Source organism: Phyllostomus discolor, chromosome 1, assembly GCF_004126475.2.
Source record: "Phyllostomus discolor isolate MPI-MPIP mPhyDis1 chromosome 1, mPhyDis1.pri.v3, whole genome shotgun sequence".
NCBI classification, from domain to species: Eukaryota; Metazoa; Chordata; class Mammalia; order Chiroptera; family Phyllostomidae; genus Phyllostomus; species Phyllostomus discolor.
The window spans coordinates 46678258-46702907 of NC_040903.2; the positions used below are offsets into that span (position 1 = coordinate 46678258).

The following is a 24650-nucleotide window of genomic DNA, read 5'->3' on the forward strand; positions in this document are numbered from 1 at the left end:
CTCTTTGTGGACTTGGATACAACATCATGTCCCAGGACATGAGTTCTGGTTTCTCACTCACTATGGAACCAGAGTGAGCACCCTACAAGGGAAATTTTGTCCAGTAGGAAATGGATGATGAAAGTGATTGCAACAGACAAATTCCTCCTTCGTTCTTTTTCCATGGACTCACTCAAGGCACAGTTCCTTTTTGAATGTGTTACAGAGCTGTGTGAGTGAACATGTCTTCTGAGCAAATTTCTGTCTCTGGGGTTCACTTTGGATCTGTCCGCAGCATGATGGGTGCTCACATTGCATTGCTCTGCCTCCTTCTTTTTACTTCATTTCCTCTTTCCTCATTCTTACAGCCCAGAGCTTGTAACTCCAAAATAAGTGATAACCCCTTAATCTGTATTGCAGGCTCTGCTTTCCAGAAGACCCAGGTTGGGGCGCTTGATTTTAGTGTATTTCTTTTCAGGTACTTAATTTGTCCACTTTGCAGGTCTGCTTTAAAGTCAAATACAATTAGAAAGGGAAATATATTAAATAATTATGCTCTATTCGGAGGATTGTTAAAATAGTATGAGGATGTGGTGTATAGGAGGGAAAAAAAAAGCAACAACAAAAGATAGCAGAAAAAATGGAGAACACCAATATCAAATTTTACCTATCTCACACTGCCTGTCCCAGCCAACCACAAGCCCAATGTTAAACATCATTTCTACCCCCTCGTATTTTGTCACCTGCATGTTGGATGCTCTCTTTTTGGAGTTGGAAAATGCTCTGTGTATGGTATGCATACTCAGGGTTCTGTTTTTATTCTTGACAATAAAGATGTAATGGGAAAATTCCCCAGATGCTTATAGTTTTTATTCTAAATGTTGATTTAAACTTTAAAAACATAATTTTTCCAAAATCAGAGTATATGCTTTATAATCCAGTTGGTTTTTAAATAGTTCCATCTCAGATCTGACTTTATCTGCTATATTTGTGTCACTGAATCACTTAACCAACTAACTGAATCAGTAATCTCATCTGACATAAACAGTAGGCTGAGTCACTGGCAGAACCGTACTGAGAATACAAAGAACCATACACATAGAAGACACCATGTCACTATTAGTCAGTTGAGGCGCATTCACTTCAAATCTCTTTAAAAAAACACACACACTGGAAAGAAACAGCATGTGGAAAGACCAGTTTAGGTACAAACAGTTTTGCCTCACAAAGCACATACGTAGAAACACACTGCCTACTATAGATTACATATGTATGTGTATTTGTCTTTTGTGGTTTATTTCATAAACATGTTTTATACACAAATCAAATCACACCATAAAGATAGAAATTTGTCAATAGTCATTTATGACAGTGGAAATCTGTTTTACTGGAGTAATTAGTATTCTTTTTTCTTATTTCAGGTCTCTTATAGCTGCTATTTTGTTGAGTGACTACCTTGTGCCAAACATTACCAAGGTTAATAATTCATAATTTATTTTTTCATTTCTTTAAGCACATAGCTAAGTCTTTACCATCTAAGTTATATATTGTGAGCCTCAGTTTACAGGAGGGACCTCTGCAGCTTATTGTTGAATAACTTAATCATAATCACAAAACTAGTGATTAAAAGCCACATCCAGGATTCAAATTCATTTCATTTGTCTCCAAACCTATCCTTGTATCACTAATCTATACAGCTTCCTTCTAAGATAAATTAAAGTTCATTTCACTATAAAATACTCTTCCAACTTCTGCTTATATTCAAAGATAGATAAATTCACCTTGGATTCACAGTTAGATTTTCTGATGGGGAATGGAATGAGGTTCAAATACTAAAATAAAATTGATATGATGTAATAGGAAGTCACTGGGCCTGTTAGACACAAAGTAGACATCAGGATATCTAAAAAAATGTCATAAACTATCAGAATATGAAATAATGGAAACTTTATGATAATGATGTATTTATTTTTAAAATATAGGGTTGGATAAAAGTAAGTTTGCAGTTGTGAGTACATAAAACACAGCTTATTCTTGTATCATCATTTATTAATTATTATATTATTTTCCATATGAACAACTGTAAACCTACTTTTGTCCCACCCTGCATAAAATACATTTGGCTCTAAAAAATGGAAAAGTCAGCTCAGAGATGAGGCAAACACAACGTACAAGACTGTTTAGGTTGGTCACATTTGATCTTTTTAAATAGTTGACCCAGCTGGTGTACAACTTACCTCAGCTTTAGCAGTGACTTTGAGACCGTGGGTCATGCTCCTTGTCATGCTGTGTCTCTTTCAATGCTTGTATTGTTCCCAATGACTTCATTCCCCATGCTGGCTGATGGGGATAATAACACTTTTAATACATTCTGTAATTTTTAATTTGCAAATCTCAAAGGGCATAAAGTAAATGGAGCTTTGACTCACTGAAGGAGAAATGGGTTTCTTTTTCCTTTTTGTTTATAATTTTATGAGTGGAGTTGATATTTAAAAACTAATAAGCAAAATAGAGACAGACTCATAGGTAGTGAACAAGCTGACAGATCTGGGGTTGAGCAAAAAAGAAAACTCGTGGACGCGGACAACAGTGTAAGCATGGCAGGGGTGGAGGAGGGTGGATGGAGGAGGAAGAGAGTATGGGGAGATAAATAGTAATGGAAAAAATACACTAAAAATTAACTATTAAAATTTTAAAAATAAAGTAAAATAATTAGTCCTGGAAATAGCAACTCAATTTTCAGTCACTTAGTAAATAAGCTAACATAACATTATTTTGTTGTTTTTGCTTTAATGCATCTGAGAAATTCTTCAGGTCATGTGAAGCAGGGAGGTATGATTGAATGAAAGAATAAGAAAACAAAAATTGTGAAATAATTCGAATGATGAGTGAAGTCTAACACAATAACTTTTCAAAGAGCCAAGTGCAAAATCTTTTTTTAGGTAAAAAATAAAAATGAAACAGAACAGAACAAATAAACCTATCAATACACTGCTTTCCAGCAGTACAAAAAATAGTAACTTAATTTTAATATAAGCTAAATAAACCCCCAGTATTTAATGAGACAACTAATGAAAGCAGATTCTATGGGGCTGCATTATCAGAAATATGGTGACCACAATGGGAGGACTAAGAGCCCCACTTATTCTGTCTTTGACAGACCATGTGCAATGGCACTAATTCTGACCTTGCATTTAGGGAACAGTGACAAGGTTTACAAGGGTCTTGATGATGTCAGGTAAAATACAGTTGAAGGAACCAACACATCCTAAAGAAGAGAAATTCTTTCAGGAAAAGTTGATAATTGGCTTCAAGTACATGAGAATCTCTCATGCAAAACAAGATATTAAACTTATTCCAAGTGATTGTAATGAGCAGAGTAAAATTACAGAAGGGAAAAACCAGCTCAACATCAAGATTCATTTGTAGAGCTTAAGAAATAGGTGCTTAATAAATTCTTGAATGTATGAATGGCTGTGATTGAAAGAATGGATGAATGGTCTCACTGAAATTAGATGTCTTAGAAGAGAGTGAAATCTCTATACTGACATTTTAAAGATGGGATTGATTAGTTCTCCCAAGAGATAATTTTAGGGGACTTGAGATTTGGTAGGTAACAGATCTTAATGCCTCTAATGTTCTTACTAATTCTGAAATATAAAATGAGTGGCCCTCTTGAATGAAAATTTTATGTTTTTCACATCCAAGTACCATATTTTCTCTAAGATACAATCCATACTTTCTCTGATAAAGATAACTATTATTGTAATAATGTATGTTCCTTTACAAATAATTTTACTGTATTTTTAAATTTGATTTTCATTAATTAGATGGTGGGATGGGCAGGAAATTTATTATTCTAATTTTTTTCTTTTTTAGGAAAAGGTCATGATAGTTCATTAATTAACTCAAATCACTTAGTGAGTTGAAAATGAGTCTGATGATCTTGTCATAATATAATGATACTTTCCCTAATAAACTTTTTGAGATGTCAAAATTTGAGACTTTGGAAATGTGCAATTAACTTAAAGCAGTAGAAACAAAATGAAAGCCATATATTGAATTAAAAATACTGAAGCAGTTTGGAGAGAATTACAATGGCTCCAAATCACAGAAATTTTTTCTCCCAGGGACACTTGGAAACGTCTGGAGACATTTTGGATTGCAACAACTGACAAGTAAAGGGAGGGGTGGTGGTGGGATATTACTAGCATCTAGAGAGTAAAAGTCAGGGATACTACCAATCACCCCACAGTGCATAGCCTCCTGCAATAAAGAATTAGCCCAAAGTAGCAGTAGTGTGAAAACTGAGAAACCCATTGGATGTTTCCCATTCATTTTAAGCCAGAACTTGGATTTCCTTCAATAATGAGGTGAGATGTACAGAGTATAAAGTAAGTTTAAGCTCTTATTCTCTAAAGGCTTTTCATTCACTCTAAATAAATTTATGTTTGGCAGAATTGCTAGCTTTGACTGCAAAGGACTTTACAGTGGTCCCCCCTTATCCAAAGTTCTGTTTTCTGCGCTTTTAGTTACCTGCAGTCAACTGCAGCCCAAAAATATTAAATTGAGCATTCTAGAAATAACTAATTTATAAATTTTAAATTGCTTGTCACTCAGAATAGCATGACAACACCTTGTGCCTTCCTTTTTTGTCTTGCCTGGAGAAGTGAGCCATCCCTTTTTCCAGCCAGTCTGCACTGTGGACACATCCCACCCGCTAGTCACTTAGTAGCAGTCTCAGTTATTAACTCAACTATAGATATATCGCAGTGCTAACTTACTTAATAATGCCAATGTAACTTTCATTACAGTATATTGTTATAATTGTTCTATTTTATTGTTGTTGTTGTTAATATCTTACTGTGTCTAATTTATAAATTAAACCTTATGTATAGGAGAAAAATAAGGTTTTTGGGACTATCTGAGGCTTCAGGCACCCTTGGGTCTTGGAATATGCTCTGTGGATAAGGGGGGAGGGCTACTATAACTGCAGGGGAGGCCCTGACTCGCTGCTAAACTTCCCCAGGTTTTCTGCATCTACTGATAATTCATTCTTTGCCTCTCTTCTATACCTTTGGCTTCTTTTTGTCAATTTTCTCTCACATTTGAAATAAAAACAAAGCAACTTACTTTTTCCTGTGCATATTGACTGATCTATCACTCCCTTTTTAATTTCAACATCTCTGAAGCACAATCTGCAATTATTTGCATCCTCTACATGCCACTAATATTTTTCTAGCAATATATTACTAGTGCTTTTTGGTTGCAAATCCAAAGAATGTGTTTCAGTTCTTATCTTCAATTCCCCTTCAGTTTTTTTACACTGTTGATCAAACTCTTGTAGGAAAACTCAGTGGCTACTCCTTCTCAGTCACCTGAGGACATTTCTCTTTCTGCCCCTGTATCGTATTGGTGTTCTTCAAGATTCTGTCCTTAATCTTCTTTCTTTTTTTCAAATGGCTCCATCTGAGAGACCCACTTCTGTGGCATGAAATTCTAGTTTATTTCCCATGACTCCCAAATGTAGAACCTGTAGCTTTGACTTTCCTGTAGAGTTCTGGGTGTCCAACCTTTTGGCATCTCTGGGACACACTGGAAGAAGAGTTGTCTTGGGCCACACATTAAATATAGTAACACTAACAAAAACTGCTGAGCAAAAAAAAAAGGTGTTAAGTAAATTTATGATTTTGTGTTGGGCTACATTCATAGCCATCCTGGCCTGCATGCAGCCTGCGAGCTGTAGGTTGGACACCTGATAATATATCCTAGACAAGCCACAGTCATTTCAAGTCTCAGAGTATCCAAAGTTGAATTTTATTGTCTATTCCTGTCTTACCCACTTTTGGCTGCTATAACAAAATACCACAGACTGGGCAAACAACAAACATTTATTTGTCACAATTGTGGAGGCTGCAAATTTCCAAATGAAGGCACTGGCAGATTCAGTGTCTGGTAAGGACCTGCATCTTGATTTACAGACAAATGCCTTCTCTCTGCTCACATGGCGGAAAAGACAAAGGATTTCTCAGGGTCTGTATTACAAGGCCCCTGATTCCATTCATGAGGGCTCCACCCTCATGACCTAATCACCCTCAAAGGCCCATCTCCTAACACCATCACATTGAGATTCAGGTTCCAACAAAAATAATAATCTATAGCAACTCGCAACCTGTTTGTCTTTTTGCATGCCTTATATCTGTGAGTGTTTCCACAATCCAGCCAGTCACTAAAGCTGCAGACTCTGGAGTCATCCTGTGTCCCCTTTCCTTCACTTCCCACCCCATCCTACTGGTCACCACGTCTTGTATACTTTAGTGTGTGGCGATCTCTCACACTCATTTCTTCTCCTCCATACCCAGTGCCACCACCTTGAGTTCGATGTGTCTGAGTCACCTGTTTGGTAGTAAAGTAAACTCTTCCACGTTAAAAAAAAAAAAAAGTGATTAGATGATTACGTTGTTTCTCACTTAAAAGTTTTCCATGACCCATTTTAGCTGCATAACAGAATTCAAACAGTATAATTTGGGTCTTGGGCCATTGTTTCCTCCTGCTTTCCAGCCCCCCTTCCACCACAGTGCCACCCACCCCCCAGACAAGCTGGATGTGTTGCGCCACTTCTGCAACATCTTTTTACAAGCTGTCCCTTTTGTGTGGAGTGTCCTGGTAATTACGACTGGATCCCTTTCTCAAAAACTAACTTTATTTTTAATAGTGTAATAAATATGCGTAGATTTTTAAAAATCATATAGTACTAAAAAATTTATGACAGCAAATAGCATAGCATTGCACCGTACTTTCCTGCCATACTGGTGTGTGTGGGCAAATTACTGGCCCTGATTTTATGACAATTTTTTGTTGAATTGTCAGTATTTACATTATTACTACCATGTAAAGATGGTCTACTGTTGAAACTAATAATGTGCTGTGATTCTGTTATCTTGCTTACACAGTTTTTATTTTCTAGAAGTGATTAATTGATGTCTGAAATAATCATTTATTCCTCATTAAAAACCCCTCACCTTCTCCATGAAGTCTTTGCTGCTAGGCAGAGTTCATTCTCCACCTTGAGTTACTCCTGTATTTCCTCTGTTGCTGTGGTTATTACACGATACTTTAAAGATTTGTGTGTCTCTCTTCATTGCCAGAATATGTTTCTTGAGGCTAGTGATAATATCTGTTATCCTTAAACCTTCGGTGTCTTGCTCCAGTGCCAAACACATAGTGTTTAATATATTTATTGAATTATAGATGGAACAGGAGTATCCTTTCTCTCTGAAGCAGCCTTCAGTATTGATTAGATGGTTTTGTGAGCATCTCTCTGATTTCTGAGTCATTTCACACAGATTACAAGTTGAAATGCCTGTTGGAGTCTAGGCAGTTAAAAAGAATGAACATGGCAAGCCTGAGGGGGTCTGTGGGATCAAACAGTGTCACCTGCTACTTAGTTCCATCCAGTTTTATCATGAAGGTATTTCAGACCTATGTTACCAGACCTTCTGTTTTTTCAATGGAAGCAGAAAAATCCATGTTTAACATGAATTGCCTTGATTCAATTTTTTTAAACCGTAGACTAAGAAAATGGTTCTTTAGGCTGGATTTGGTTCATGGCCACCAGGTTATGACATGAATGTGGTTGGGTGAGCATAGGAGGGATAGTGCTTGGGGTCTGGCTTCCCCTTGAATGTCTCTTCCCCATGAGTCCCTTCCAGGGGTTCTTCCCAGGGTTGTACATTTGCCAGCTAATGCTAGCATGTGGGGTGAACTTTAGCAGAACAGAGAAAGGGCACAAGCTTCAGCCAACCAGAAGGTTCAGAGGCCCAGGGAAGTATTTCAATGGAATCAGAATGCCCTCTCTTACATAGAAGTGGGGAATGATGGATTATATTATAAACAATAGTGGGAAAGGGGACAGATAGACTACAAATTGTATGCTATGTGCAAATCATGTGCCTTTTCTTATATTATTTCAATATTTACAATAACCTTGAGGAGGTATTGTCATCCTCAGTTTGCAGATATTGAATCACTATGAGATTTAGTGTTTGTTTGTTTATTTGTTTTTAATTCCCACCATCAGAACAAATTAACTGCAGAATTAAGGTCACCTGATTCTGCCCATGAAGAAAGCCCATGTATGAGATTTTTTAAATGAATTAAACCTGTTTTATAATAGTAATGAAACTGGTTAATGTTTTACTATAAATTTATATTGGGATTTTTCAGTTTGAAGGTTTTGTTTGTTTATTTATAGATTAATTTATTCATCCTTTCAAAATTTGTTGAATATTCATTGTGTTCTTTGTTAGACACCAAAATTAGAAAGATGACTATCATATAATTCCTGTGCTTGAGAAGCCTGACGTGATTGTTTCTGGTTTGCTCCAAGTGTGAAAAGAGGTGGCTAGGTGTTGGGATAAACAATATGAAAAATCCAGAAATTTGGTGGCCAAACTGTGCCTTAAAGAAAAAAGAGTCACTCCCTTTTTTCTTGTTGCAACATAGAAAACATGCTAGTAGCAAAATTAGAAAGTGCAAATAGGGAAAATTTGGACCATCTATATGGGTCTTTTGACCCTTATCACTCACACGTGCAAACAAACACACAGATCACAGCACATTTCTGTTCTAGCACCTGCTTGTCTTACTTAGGAGTGTACTGAAATGTTCTGTTAATATTTGAAAATTATTTTTATGGCTGAATAGCATTTTGCTGCATGAAAATAGTTCCATATGTTTAGTCAGTTCTCTGTGGTTAGATATTTAGGTAATTCCTATTTTTTAAAACCCATTTCATGTAGGGAATTTTTGTAGCTAAATCTTTTTATGTATCTTGAATTATTCTGTTAAGAAAAATTACTAGACCAAAAATTACTATATTTAAGCATGTATATATTTTTTGCATTTTTGTTTTGTTTTGTTTTGTTTTGTTTGCTTTTAGCGCACAGAATGCTGGATTTTACTCTAAAAGGAAGCGGGAATTCACTCGTCACCAAGTGGATTTCAGTCTCCATTTCTATTTACTGTTTCCAATGCTAGTTACCACCTTTCAAAAAATAAAAAACTGTTTCTCACTTGATAAATGGAAAAGAATCTCTCTTTTGAAAGGCTTCTTTCTGAAACTCTAATGATCTTTGAACTGACTAGATACTACTGTTCTCTGCTGCAGTACTATCACTTGTATTATGGTTAATTGGTTGGCTGATTACCTGCCTTAGTAGCTTTGGAGCACTTTGAGGGTAGAGCATGTCCTAAAAACCTGTGTGTTTCTGGATGCTCATGGATGTTTGTTGAACTGACCTGAATCAGAGGACACATGCAGTTAAACCATTGGCTAGATGTATAAACGTCAACCTGACAAGCAAGCAAGTTGTTCTATGACTGCCAATTACATAGTAATGAGTAATTTAATTGAGAATTGATTACATGCCAGGACTGTTAAGTGCTTTGTATGCTTACCTGGTTGAGCCCTCACAACAATCTTCTAAAGAAGAAAAAATAATTATCGTTACTTTGCCAAAGACAAAACTGAGAAATCATGAAGCCTACCAATGCACCAATGCACATGGCTGCAACATGGTAAAACAGCTCATGACCTCAGGACCAGGTAACTCCCAAGCCACCTTATCTCCACCCTCCCAGGTGCCCCTCTTCTCCAACTTCTTTTATTTAAATCGTTTTTTACTTTTTAATTACAGTGGACATATATTATTATATTAGTTTCAGGTGTATACCCCAGTGATTAGACATTATATAACTTACAGAGTGCTCATCCTGCCCATGTGACATCATACATAGTTATTAGAACATTATTGACTATATTCCCTAGGTTCTGCTTTACAATCTCATGACTATTCTATTAGTCCCAATTTGTACTTCTTAATCCCTTCATCTTTTTCATCCTCCCCCACAAGATGTTCTCTGTATTGTATCTATGAGTCTGTTTCTGGTCTGCTTCTTTGTTTTTCAGATTCAATTGTAGTTAGACATATATTTCTTGCCATTTTATTGTTCATATTTTTATCTTCTTTTTTCCTTTTCTTCTTCTTTTAAAGAGGACTCTAACATTTCATGTAATACTGGTTTGGTGGTGATGAACTATTTTAGCTTTTTCTTGTCTGGGAAGCTCTTTATCTGTCCTTTGATTCTAAGTGATAGCTTTGCTCGTTAGAGTAATCTTGGTTGTAGATCCTTGCTTTTCATCACTTTGAATAGTTCTTGCCAATCCCTCTGGCCTGCAAATTTTCTGTTGATAAATCAACTGACAGTCTTATCAGAGCTCCCTTGTAGGTAACTAACAGTATCTCCCTTGCTGCTTTTAAGATTCTCTCTTTGTCTTTAACCTTTGGCATTTTAATTATGGTGTATCTTAGTGTGGGCCTCTTTGAGTCCATCTACTTTTCTCCTAAGTTCATTGACATCCTTATAACCAGTGTTTTGACCTCTGCATCTAGTAGATTGCTTGTCTCTACTTTGTCTAGTTCTTTTTCTGGAGTTTTGTTCTATTCTTTCATTTGGGCCATGTTTCTTTGTCTCCTCACTTTTGGCAGCCTCTCTGTGTCTGTTTCTATGTATTAGGTAGAACTGCTAAATCTCCCAGGCTTAGTAGAGTACCTCATGTAATAGGTGTCTTTTAGGGTTCAGTGACACAGCCTCCCTGTTCACTCAAGCTGAGCACTCCAGGTGTGCCCCCCACCACTATGTGGGCTGTATACACACTCCTATTGTAGTTGGACATTAGTTAATGTTGGTACATCAATGGAAGAGATTTGCCCCAAGGCCAATCAGCTGCAAGGAGTAGCTGTGACCACTGAGGAGGATCAGCTATACAGGGGCTTACCCAAGGCAGCAAGACTTACTACAGTGGGACTCTGGTGCCCACTGAGTTTGCCCCTTGAGTGTGTTGCTTGTGGAGGTGGTTGGGTGGTGTTCCAACATGGTCTGAACCTGCCTACTGAGTGTGCTAGCTCTCAGGTCTCCCAAGAGGTACAGGCCAAGGTCAGCCACTGCCTGTGTTCTGCCTGGGGTCACCCAGCATGAGCTACAAGTGATATGCAGATGGATGCTATTTTTGTTGGGCTTGGAGCTGCCCAGGAGAGGCCAAACTGCAAACCAAATCTAGCTGCTACAGTGCCAGGCCTGGGGTCACTTAGCAAGTGGTACAGGGCATACTGAGGCCAGATGCTGCTTGTCTGAGAGGCTTTAGAAAAGCCTGAAGCATGAGCCAGGATAGGCCATTTGTATGGAAAAGCCACTGGAAATAGCTTGGGTGGGCCTACCAGTTGTTGGGGTTGGGTCTCAGGGAATCACTAGGGCAGGGAAAACCATGATAGTCAGGTCAATGGAGACTCAGATACAACCCCTAACAGCTGTATGTGAGAGAAGGGCTCAGAAAAGGAACAATGGCTTCTGCCAGCACTTCTGTTGGGACAAAAACTGTCCCTCTAATTCTCGACCTGATGCCAGATACATCAGTTCCTCCCCCTATGTCCCTGGTACTTTTTAAGCTGCTGCCTCAACACTGGAACTCTGAGTCAGTGAGTCTGAGTAAGCCTAAGCAGTGGCTCAGAGTCAATCTCCACTGGTTTTTATAGCCAGGAGTTATGAGGATTTCTCTTCCCAGTACTGGAACCCCGGGCTGGGGGTATGGTTTAGGGTTGGGACCTCTCACTCCTGTGGGGAGACCTCCGCAGCTAAGATATCACTCCCAATGTGTATACACCACACATGCATGTGAGACCAGCTTGTTTTGTGTCTCCACCCCTCCTACCAGTCTCAATGTGGCTTCTTTATATCCTTAGTTGTAAGACATCTGTTCAGCTAGATTTCACATGGTACTTACTGAATGATGGTTGTTCTCTAGTTTAGTTGTATTTTTGATGTGGTTGTGAGATGATGCAAGTACTGCATTTACCTACGTGCCAACTTGACCAGAAGGTGACCTACAACTTCTTTTTATAAACATGTACCCATATACATAAAAGTAGAGAGAACAGCATGGTGAATCTTGATATACCCACCACCCAGCTTCAACAGTTATTAATTTGTGCCCAATCTTGTGTTATGTATAATGTTGTCTCATTGTCTTGCACCCCCTTTCCTTATGGGGTTATTTTAAAGCAAATCTCAGACACACTAATTTTATTAATAAATATTTAAATATAAGTATCTAAGATATATGGACTCTTTTCTAACCTAAACCACAGTATCACTGTCACACTTTAAACTATAACAGTTTCTTAATATATCTAATGTTCAGTCAATGCCAAATTTCATTGATTAACTAATAAGTGGTTGTTTACAGTTAATTTGTTTGGATCAGGTCCATGTAAAAAATACACATTGTGTTTTAAGCTGATTCAATCATGTACAGGGATTCTTGTTCCTCATACCTTTCTGTGAGGCCTGTGTTTTCCAGACACAGAAATAAGTCACAGAGAAACCTGAAGTTTTAAAATAACTCCTATGAATTGAATACATAGGTCACTTCCCAAGAGGAAGGACACTAAACAGTTAATACTGGAGAAATAGTGGGTCTGTGTGGAATGGAGAAAGTATGTTGCCATATGGGTTTGTCATCCATTCTCCCTGGAAATTTTCATGTATTCACCCAGTGGCTGAGAACTCCACTTTCTGTTTGTACAATAAGCATCCCTCACAAGTTATGGTCAAGTTTCCTCACTTAAGGTGCTTAGTTATGATGGCTTGAAGGTTCTGACTTCAGCACTGAGCTTGAAAAGCAAGACAGGCTGGCCTGTGCACACCTCCCTCACTGCGGGGACGAACTGGAGATGGAAGCCACAGGCCTGTGGTTTCTATCAGTGGGTCAGCACTTTGATAGAGTATTTCACATGGAGGAAATTTTCAAATTTTCATGTTTGTTTTGGTTCTGTTTTGGACTTGAAGGTCTAGTGATCCTCCACTGTGTTGTGGCAGATGGGAATTCAACCAGAAGTCCTGAAAGCGATGGCCTTCTCTGTGGAGGTACTGGAGAAAACTGTGCAGGTAATGCTGACCGCGTGACATGTATCTGTTCAATCAGCTTTCTCTTCAGTCTTGGAAAGCTGTTTCCCTAAGTTTAATTTTTTGATAATACAGTAATCATAAAACCAAGTAGCTTTCTGTGCACATACAAATGTAACAGGTACTGTGCTAAGTGCTTTACATACAGTAATTCACTTCCTCTCAATGAGCTGGACAATATTTTTTACTTTATTTCCAGGTGAAGCCTAGAAAGATTAAGTAATATGCCAAAAGTGACACAGCTGGTGAAGAGCAAATCCAGGATTCACACTCAGCTCTTTCTGATTCTAGTGCTCTCACTCGTAATCATGATGCTACGTTAGTGTCATAGATGTGTGCTCCACACTTGAGTGTGTGCTAGTGTAGGCTAGATTCATACAAAGTGGGCATGTTCTATTAAAATTAATTTTTTCCTCTTCCACCACTTCAAAAAAGTGGAGAAGGCAATAATTTTTACATATTTTACCTTGGAGATGCTTGAATTACTATTCTCCAAATTATTAGTCTAAAAGGGGTCAGCCTATAAAAAGCCAGATAATAATTATCTTAGGCTTTGTGGACCATGAGTCTTTGCTGCAGCTAATCAACTCTGATGTTTCACTGTAAGAGCAGCCATAGACACTAGGCAAACAAGTAGCCTTGGATTTGTTTCAATAAAACTTTATTTAGAGAAACAGGCTGTGGGCCAGATTTGGCCATTGGGCCATAGTTTGCTGACCTCTGGTCTAAGGCTCTGTCTATCCTTTATAGATTGTGTAGTCTGGTCTTCTACATGAGTTGTTTCTAATTCAAAACAAAACACAGGCCAATTCCAAATACAGGCTGGAGTGGAGAAGAACCTCCTGTATTCCCTGGAAATTTTGCCAGGCTGGGAATGTAGTGACTTGGTGGCAACTGTGCCTTTCCTAACACACTGGCAAAGTTGTAATTGAGCCAGGAACATGCTGAGCAAGTTGTCCTGATGTGAGTCATCAATTCCAGCCTGATCTTCCTCTTCCCTCATATTAGTGGGCGGTCTGGAGGAATCCACCCGTGTCTTAGGTCATGCTTGTGTGGGTCTTGTCATCTATGTAGGGAGAAGAACAAGGCCAACTCTATGTATTTCTGTGCTTTTCTTCAATCAGGTTTCAAATGGTTTAAAGGATGGCATTCTCACATTTCCTTTGGGAGATTATTCCATAATTTGAATATGAAAAGTTATAAACAATCTGCCACATCATACCCTAAATGTGTTTTCTAATTTTTAAAAAAGATTTTACTTATTTTTAGAGAGATGGAGAGGGAGGGAGAAAGAGAGAGAGAAAAACATCAATGTGTGGTTACCTCTCATGTGGCCCCTGCTGGGGACCTGGCCTGTAATCCAGGCATGTGCCCTGACTGGGAAGCAAACTGGTGACACCATGGTTTACAGCCCATGCTCAATCCACTGAGCTATGCAAGCCAGGGCTTGTTTTCTAATTTTTTATTGCAGTAAAAACATTTAACATGAGACCTACCCCTTAACAAAAATTTTAATGTACAATACACTATTATTAACTAGATTATTTATCTTGTGTAACTAAAATTTTATACACACTGAACAAAAATTCCACATTTTCCCCTCCCTCAGTCCCCTGGCAACCACCATTCTACTTTCTGCTCCCACAGATTTGGTTATTTAGATACTGTAAATAAGTGGAATCACGTACTATTTGTCCTTCTGTGACAGGCTTATTTTACTAAGCATACTGTTCTCCAGGTCTACTCACATTGTTGCATATTGAAGGATTTCCTTCTTTTTAAAGTACTGAATAATATCCCATTGTACTGATATAACATATTTTCTTTATCCAGTCATCCGTTGATGGATATTTAAGTTGTTTTTGCATCTTGGCCTTTGTGAATAATTCTGCAATGAATATGGGAGTATAGATATCACTTTGAGATACTGATTTTAATTCTTTCAGATTAATATCCAGAACTGGGATTGCTGAATCATATGTTTGATGTATTTTTAATTTTCTGAAGAAACTACATACTATTTTCCATAGCAGCTATAAGTCGCCTTTTTTAGTCTGTTAACTCTTTCTTCACTATGCAGAAGATTTTTAGTTGAAAGTCACACAGTGAGCAGAGTAGACTGTGTAGGGGTCAAAAAATTAATTTCCCTCCCACCTTTCTAAGTTTTTCTGCCTGGGCAAATAATCAAATTTACGTGAGAAAGATTAACATGAGAAAATAGCCAAACTTCATATTTATGTACATGCATGAGTGCCATAAGAACGTGAGACTCAGTGACACACTGGGCAATTGGGCCGTTCTGGAGCTAAGGACAAGGAAAACGTTCAGATTTGGGACTTCAAAGGGCAGGAAGGAAATTCACATGGGTGTAGAAAAGCAAATATTTGGTAAATAAATGCTTGCTGGGCCATCTTTCACAATGAGACATGGAGAGGACTTTGATCAAACAGGCCTTGTCAGGTTCCTCCCTCTTTCATGCACTAGTTCATATAAAACTCTGATTATCTATAATGATTTATATCTCTTTTCCTAGAGCACGTCCTCTATCTAAATTCCTTTTAGGCAATAAAGAGTGAGGCTCAAAAATTTGTTCTGAGTCTTTTCCCCCTTAATTACCAGCTTAAAATCAATATCCCAAAAGGAGTATTTGGGAGGCGGCAAATCTTTAATCCCGCTCAGGAAACATGAATTCAGAGAGACTGGCTCTGGAGTGTGTGTTCTTAGTCACCATGCTAAGTGCTAGAATCATGTAGGAAATTTTCAAAAACAATTGCTTGAAAGTAAAGTCCAGATAAGGACCAAAGCATCTTGAGAGAGAAATTAATGTGAAACAAGATCAGATTTTCTCTATTGTCTGACCAAGCATCTTGGGTAAGTAACTTAAGCCTTTGAAGACTCAGTCTTTAACCTATAAAATGAAAACATAAATCAGATAATCTTTAGGAATTTTCCTGTTTCTAAATAATTTTATAATTTTATATTCAAATAGCCCCAGGGTTTAAGTGTTCCATTTTTAGTTTGTCGCTTTCTATTTTGAGCAAAGAATGTATGTATCCCACTGATACTTCTGAGCATCTGCTCTGCCGCAGGCTCTGTTACAGAGACCAAGAGCACAGCAATGAACGCAACGGTCAAAGATGACATCAGAGAGGATATGGGAAAGAGAGGTAATGGGTAGTATAACTCAGAGTCTTGGTGAGCAGGTTAGAGCCTTCAGCTGTGACTCTCAGTAAGTTTTAATAGCATCCACCTGGTTTCTGTGTATTGCCACTAGACAGTTAAAGGGGAAAAAGCAGGGAGACTACTTAGAGGTTGTTTCCGTGGAGACTACTTCCAGCCTAGAGAGGATGTTGGGCTTACACTGGGGTAGTGGAAATGGAGGGACAGTTCTGCATACTTTGAATACAACCAATGCAACTTTCTGATGAACTGGATGTACAGTACCAAAGAATGAAGTCAAGATGATCCCAACATTTTTGGCCTGAATTACAAAGGGAATGTAAATACCTACCAAGATGAGCAAACACCTGATTTGAGGGAAAAAATGGGTGTTTCATTTTGGAAGTGTTAAGTTGAAATGCAAGTTAGACATCCAAGTGGATTTATAGGTTTGACAATTGGCACTGAGAAAAAAAGATCTAGAATGAAATCACAAATTTGGGAATTATTACCCTAAAGGTGTTTCAAGCCAAGAAACACTGAGGGAGGGAGTGGAAGGAGGTGAAAAGATAACAGCATTGAGCCCCAACACACTGCAAAATTTAGAGGTTGGGGGAGCTGAGAAAGAACCAGCAGAGGAGAATGAGCAAAGACGGCACCACAGGCAGAACAATTCCATAGTGTGCGCTCTCGAAAAACAAAAAGAAATACAAGTTTTCCTCCTGCCCAGTCTTCTTTTCATTTGCCTCACAATTATGAATAATTTTAAATATATGCAAATACACTCACATTTCAACACTGGATTCTTTTTTCCTTGAAAGATACAGAAAGGAAGAGGGCAGCTCTCAGTGACAGCCACACTAATCAGGTCAGAAATGGTTGGCACAGCCCCAGGTTAAAAGACAAGCTGCTGGGGCCTGATTAGTCCCCTGTAGGAGCACATTCTGGAAGCCAGGAGGGGCAACGAGGACCTCAGTGAGATCTATTTTTCTTATCCTGGAGTAACCAACCCTTTCACATTTCTATAGGAAATGACATTGGACATGAGATGAATGGGAGTCCTCAATTACAATAAATGTCAAATCTGCACTTCTTCAAGGGCATCATGAATTTACATTCCCTTGTCTCAGGGAGACAGACTGCAAGAATAGAAGGAAAAGTAATCTTAGAAATTCAAAACTTTCTTCTTCACCCCTTGGCTTAAAAGTATTGTCAAATGAGGAAACCCTGCTGGGAAGTTGCCTGGAAGCCGAGGGCAGAAGACTGAAGCCTTAGGCTGTGCTGCACAGACCCAGGAGAAACTTCTCTCCAAAGTCTGCTGGGGCCACTTTGACTCTCCTGTGCACCAGGTGCATCCTTTGTCAGGCTGGTATCTGTGGGGGAGGACGAATTTATGGGTATTTATTTCCCTTCCTCTCTCTCCTTGTTAATACTTGTGGGACATGTATCTCAACACTGAACCCACACTTTTCAGTCTCTGACACAGAGCTTTAACTATGTATTTAACTAGGGGTCAGATGTACCATGAGGTTTATACAGTGTACTGAAATTTACCAAAAACAATAGTACTGTAATAATAATTGCACATGACCTTTAGAGTTGTTTTCAGAAGAGCTACTGATATTAACATTATTACAAAATCATTACATAGATTTGTACTAAGCATTTTTGGAATAAGTAAGTGAAGGTTTTATGAAAAATAAACCTAATGATTTAAAACTGAAGAGTTTTCATCACCAAGACATCACAAAGCCTGGTTTGGCTTGAGAATAAGAATCATGTACAGTAAGACCAGGGAGCAAGGCTGCTTAATCACAGCATCTACCAAATTGTGGGAAAGTCCATACTTAAACAAAGTGATGTGGTGTCTGCTGTAGTCCTCCAGCTGAGTTTGGCTCAAGAGGAGAATCCATCCCTTTTCATTTAACCATCCACATCACCTAAAGAAGATTCACTTCTTATCCATCTGCCCCCATGGTCGATGAAAGTTGCTCTTCCTTCTGATCCCTCTTGCTCACTCTTAGAATCAGATTCAGACATACATTGACCTGTAGCAACCCCTGTGGTTTCTCACTTCGTTGGTTTTAGAATCTTTGGAATATGGTGTCTCAGGAAGAGATTGAGATATATTACCCGTGCTGCCCACCCACATGTGAGACTGTGGCGACCTGGCTACATCCACCAGTGGATGTAGTTTTCCAGTGCAGTTTTGTGGGAGAGGGTCACTCCCAAAGGAATGTTTCAGTTTGGGGCACATGGGCTGGAAAAGAGGAAGGTGGGAGTGAGGAAGGTGGAATTAAATACCAATTAATTCCACCACTCCCAGAATCAGGGGAGTCTTTTAGTTTAAGTCTTTGACATTTTCAAAACTATGCCATTAAATTCTCAACAGATATCCCAATACAAGGACCTAATCTTATTTTATCAGAGGATAAAACTTTTAACTTTTTCTTCTCCTTGGGACACCTTCCTGGAATGGAATAGTATGATTTTGCCATCCTCCCACCCCGACCTTGAGTCCTCAAGTCTCATGAAAGGCAGAAAATGTTAGATTTCACAACTGTTTAACTTTCAAATAATGTAACCTTCATGAACTTTAGATGAAAGCAACTGGAATTTTAGATGCATTTCCAAAGGGGCAATACTGATAAGCCATTAATTTCCAGGAGAGAGGATCTCTCTGACTTTTGTGGGGGCTGTATGTGTGATTTCTTTTTCTGTCAGGTTTTAAAGTTCCATAGAGAAATCACTGGATTTTTTCTGCATGGTGGTATGCAAGTGTTTTAAAATCAGAATACTGTTGCCACTGTTTAAGAGCATGCTTATTTGACAAAGAGTTCTGCAAACTGTCTAAACAGGGCCTGGCAACCATTTTCCTGGCACAGGTGTGTGTTGCTGGACAAACTAAGACTGAACAATCACTGCAGCCAGCAGCTGCTCTTAGGTGGTTTGGTGGATCATGGTCCGTTTGGCCTTTATGAGAACACTGACTATACTTAAGAGGGCATGGCAACTAAAGGTATTGGTCGAGGTCAGGATGCAGAGACACACAGCTTCTACTTAAAGTCAGGTGTGTTTTGCAAAGTAGGAAAGACCTTTCAGGAGCACAGTGGATCTGTCATCAAGTCCTGTTTCTTCAACACTTCTTCTTGCCCTCCCCCCACCCCCAGGCACACAACACATGCGTCTGCAAGGCTCAGGGGGCCTCGGTTTTCTCCCTGACCTGGCATCTTCCTTCTCTGATCCAGTCCACTCTCTCCCAGCTCATACATTCATAAAGTGCTTCCCAGTTCAGCTGTTACATGTACCATTCCATTTAATCCATAAGAATCTTCTTCAACTGCCTTGGATGTCCAATGTAAACTCTTCAGCCCACTGACAATTTGAGGTCTCTAACCTCCATTCACAGCCTCCTTGGCTGCTCCCCTTCATGTCTTTTCCATTGTTGCCATTAAATCTACCCCTCACATAAAGTTTGTACATACCTGACCCTGAGCTTTTGATCCTGAGATTCCCCATACCTTAACTGCTTGCCCACCTCCACAAAAATAAATAAATAAATAAATAATTTAAAATATCTTCATTTTCCAGAGAGTTTTCTTAACTAAATAAGCACCTTTCTACTGATATAAGAGCTTTCTTAGAATTGCCAAGATTTTCAAGATTCTCAAATCAACTCATTTACAGAGGACTTCATTATCCAAGCACTCCGATGGGAATTTCCACATGCATTTTTTCCCTTTTATGAGCCTTCCAACAGTCCTTGGAACGGGTCCATGTTAGCATCTTCAGTTTACAGATGAGGAACCTGAGGCTCAGGCAGCTTCATTCACTTGCCAGACCATTTGGCTAATGAAAGGGCTGAAAATGAAACAGTCACTTCTTTGCTCCTAATCCAGTGTTCTTTCTAGTGTTTCCAGGGTACCACAACTGTTTATGCAGTTACTATGGTTGTTTTTACTGGTTACTTGGTCATTATTTTCCTGAATTTATTCCATTTTACTGATTTAGAGAGATCACATATCTTTTATTTCTTTGATGTTTTCCAATGCCTACCACGGGGCTCTGGAGATAGAAAGTACTTGACAAATGAAAGCTGACTGATCAATTTATTTGCCAAAATATACCAATCTTTGCCTTTGAGGTAATTTGCAGTTATTTCTGGCAGCAGTTTCAACAAGAGTCCCATTGATTGGCATGTGTGCAGAAATATCTAGCACAGACCAGCAGTGAGCACGGCTGGTCATTAAGTCACCAAGCAAAACCAGGTCAGCCAGTTGCTCAGCAACATTCTGCCACCAGAAGGCTGTGAGCTGGCACCATGGGCATGTGCTGCGTGTGGATCATGCCGAGCCCTTTGCGATTCCTCTCTCTGGTGGCCCTGAGCAATTATGTGTACTCATTACATAATATGAAGGAAGTTTAGTGGTTGCTGCTATCAATCAAAGGGATTGCTTGATGTCATCGGGGTGCCAGGTGCCACACCACACCTAGTGTGGAATGCCCTCCTGAAGTGCACACTGTGGTCCTTCTGGCTGCACAGGTGTGTGAGTCCTGCAAGCTGCTGGTGGTGACGTGAAGGCAGTAAGTCCGCCCCGGCCTGGTGCTGCTGGTCAGCTGTTTTCCCTGGGTGCGGGCTGCTCCCCTTGTCTGTTATGAACCAACTCGGGGAACGGCTGCTTAGAGTTTCTGCGCTGTTCCTCTGGACAATCCTTGTTTATTAACACTTTCTATGGCAAGGAAATTGTTACATGTTACTATCCCCAGCTAAAAATTAGGCGGCCACTACCCTGAAAGGTTAGACAAGAAGGTCAGTGCATTGCAGGAGTGAAATCCTAGATACTGAGCTTTCAGAATTTTCTCCTTCAGGGAACGAGAAACCTTCTGGGGGCCAAATTCGAGGGAGGGTGTGCCATTCAGGAGGCATGTGTCGGCCTCAGGCTGAGAGCAGGTGGCAGCTACCTGCAGGACAGCTGGGTGACAGAGTGCCAGCGTGGAGGGGCCAGGAGCAAGGACTCTGGGGCAGAAGGGCCTGAGTGCAAGTCCCATGCCTGCCCCTCACTAGCTGTGTGGTTCTGGAAGGTGCCTTAGCCTTGGTGGGTTGTGCTTTGCTCTTCTATAAGCAAGGTGTTAGAATGGTGATGACGACACAAGGCTGTTATGAGCATTAAATGAATTAATCTGTAGAAAGTGTATAGAGCAGCCCCTGGCACTCAGTAAGTGCTATGAAAGTGTGTAAGTTAAAATAATTTTTTAAAACACAAAAGGAAGGGGAAAAGTGTACTTTTCTCTTCAATGCCACCAGCTCGGTGGCTCTAATAATCTTCATGGCAAAAAAACTTCTCCCTTATCACAACTATGCTCTACCTTTTAAACAACGCCAACATTTCTGAGCTGTAGGTTGGACATAAATCTAATTAAAACATGAGATGTTCCCATGATAATCCTTATTACCCAATCCCTAAAGCTATTTTGGGACCATAAAAGTGTGACTTTTATCCCAGTGTAGAGTAGGAGATATGAGATATTGTAGTACATTCTACAAAAAGCCAAGCAATAAAGATAAGAATATAATACTACTTACTAATGTGTGTTTAAAATGAGTTGATTTATTGAGCTTTTTATTACTTTTCAGCTACTACCACACAATCAAAGTGGAATGACTACTTCTCTCCATGTCCCAAGAAATACGAGCAGTACTGCATCAGTGGGCAATGCCGCTTCGTGGGGGCCCTGCAAAAACCCTCCTGCCTGTAAGTGGAGCCCCTGAGCCTATACACAAAGGGGAGCAGCAAGATGCTGGCCTGGGGGCTCAGCAGGACTGGAAAGTGGGAGCTAATCAAGCCACCTGTTAGGACACAGTTCCCCTGGTCCTGCCCCAGCAACTTGTGACTTGTTTTGGGGGCACCTTCGACAGCTGCTTATGGAGAAACTGATGCACGTCGGAGTGTGCAGATTTGCTTGCAGGCAGGGCTGCGCTCTCTGCTGCCTTAGTCAAGCAGGACTGTTTCTGTCCAATGTTAAGAATGCTTTTATTTTTTTGTCTTTCTGTATAGAGTTTTATTATTATTTATTATTCAGTCACATTTACATTCAGTATTATTTTTTATTAGGTTCAGGTGTACAGCATAGTGGCTAGGCAATCATACACTTTACAAAGTGGTCTCCCACTAGCAAGTCACCATCTCACACCGTACATGGTTACTACAATATTATTGACTATGTTTCTTATGCCGTACTTTATATTCCCATGACTATTTTGTAACTACCAATTTATAATTCTTAATCCCTCGTCTATTTCCCCCAGTCCCTCAATTCTTCCCTTCTGGCAACCATCAGTCTTTTCTCTGTATCTGTGAATCTATTTCTGTTTTGTTAGTTCATTTATATTGTTCTTTAGATTCTACACACAAGCAAAACCATATGGTACTTGTCTTTCTCTGACTGACTAATTTCATTTAGCATAATACCCTCTAGGTCCATCCATGCTGTTGAAAATAATAAGATTTCATTCTTTTTTTCTGGCCCAGTAACTAAGACTCCACTGTGTAAATGTACCACAGCAATTTTATCCACTCATCTATTGGTGGGCACCTGGGTTGTTTCGGTGGCCCCACAGTGTAATGGTTAGCACAATGGACTTTGAATTCAGGCATCTGAGTTCAGGCCTCCATGGGATTTGACTCTGTTTCACTGACATCCTCCTACGTGCTTCTCTCCAGTAGTTGGTGCCTCTCAGCCTATGCATACAACCCTTACACAGGGGGCCTTCTTCCCACATCACGTAAGTCCTTACTCTAAAGCTGTCTTGTTTCTGCGGTGTAGTGGTTATCACACCAGCCACACGCGAGGATGCTTCCAAAAGCTGTTTATCTCCCATGTGTTTTGCATGGAAACAAATTTTCCTGCCATTTGTTATGTGGTTTGTAATTCACATAAATGTGAAGGAATTTATGCTGAATTAAAAGTTATTTTTGCAGGTGTCAATATAAGTGCAAGGACATCAGCCTTGTTTAGAAATAGAGTTTTGCATGAAATTGAAAGAAAAGATTTCTTTTGAACTATTAGTAGATTAAGAGTCCAAGTGTAGCCCTGGCAGGTATGGCTCAGTGGATTGAGTGACAGCCTGCAAACCAGAGGGTCACCGGTTCGATTCCCAGTCAGGGCACATGCCTGGGTTGCAGGCCAGATCTCCAGTGAGGGGTGTGCAAGAGGTAACCACACACTAATGTTTCTCTCCCTCTCTTTCTCCCTGCCTTCTACTCTCTAAAAATAAATAAATAAAATCTTTTTTTAAAAAGAGTCCAAGTTTAATTTTACTCAGGCAAAACTAGTGTTTTTTCATAACTTAAATATTCATTTTCTTCCAAAGAAATGTCCCTCTCAAGCGCTCTGAGACCTTACCTGATAGAAGAGCAAGATGATTTTTATGTATAATTTTCACATAAAATTCATAGATTGTTTATATTCTCTGCATTTCCCCAGCACACATTTTTTAAAAATTAAATATCTCAGAATAGTACTTCCAATCCCTAATTTAGTGGAATGTTTGAGTCATGGATTCTTCAAAATTTAATTATATTTAAATTTAATTAAAAAATAAATATATAAGGATAATACTTAGAGGGAAATAAGAATTGCTAATGTAAGGAAATAAGAAAACTGTGCCTTTGTGCATTGGGAAAGATAGAGTTGATTTGTTTTTTTAAATTTCATTTAATTGCTCACGGGTCTGGGAGAATATATTAAGTTTTAAGAATATAAATGCCCCTAACCCAAGCACATTTCTCTGACTGGTTCCTGTGTCTGCACATTTATTGGTCTTTAACACTGCTACCCTCTGAAATGATCACCACAGTGTGTGGCCTTCTCCCCTAAGATCAGTACTCACCTGTCCCTTCCGTCTGGGGTGAAAATGCATTTCCTTGGCCTCCAAACTTCCTCTGATCCTGGCTTAACTTTCCAACCACATTGCCATGACAGAGGCAAATGTTTCTCTGAAGTTCTACATTCCACTGCATGGCATAAGGCACAAGCTCTGCTAATGACATGCAAAGTGCGTTTTGACTGATGTGTTACAGACAACTCAGACATCGGCTGTTCCTGGACACATGCCTTAATGTCCCTCTTCTCAGACACACATTTGGGTGTGAGCCCAATGTCCTTTCTCTGCGGTCCAGTCCCAGTTCTGTGGAAACTCTTTTCTCCTGGAACATAAATGTTTGTTTCTTTAAATGTCCCTTCTGTGACGGTGAGCACCTAGAGGACAGGGCTCATGCATGGCTCACTCATTTGTGCGCTCCTATGCCAAGCACCATGCCTAGAATTTACAGGTGCTCAAGAAATGACTGGTGCATAAATGACCAAGTCTCTCTCATGGTCCATCTAGTACTGTGCCGAGTGTCCAAACCAAGGCCTTAACCAGGAGCACCATCTTAATGGTGAAATGACGCAGAATCAATGGGAAGTGGGAAAGCACAGGTGTCAGG

General features: G+C 39.4%; 1 protein-coding gene across 3 annotated transcripts in view; it reads left to right on the forward strand.

The window, feature by feature from the left end:
* BTC (betacellulin) overlaps nucleotides 1-24650 on the forward strand; it is a 45229-nt gene that overhangs the window by 11365 nt on the left and 9214 nt on the right. For 2 of the 3 annotated variants that reach the window (XM_036022128.1, XM_036022123.1), the window contains exons 2-3: nucleotides 12886-12984; nucleotides 21797-21914. In XM_036022128.1, coding sequence (XP_035878021.1) covers nucleotides 12886-12984; nucleotides 21797-21914 — 217 coding nt within the window. The remainder of the gene's footprint in view (nucleotides 1-12885; nucleotides 12985-21796; nucleotides 21915-24650) is intronic. The other variant, XM_036022134.1, reaches the window with a different exon arrangement.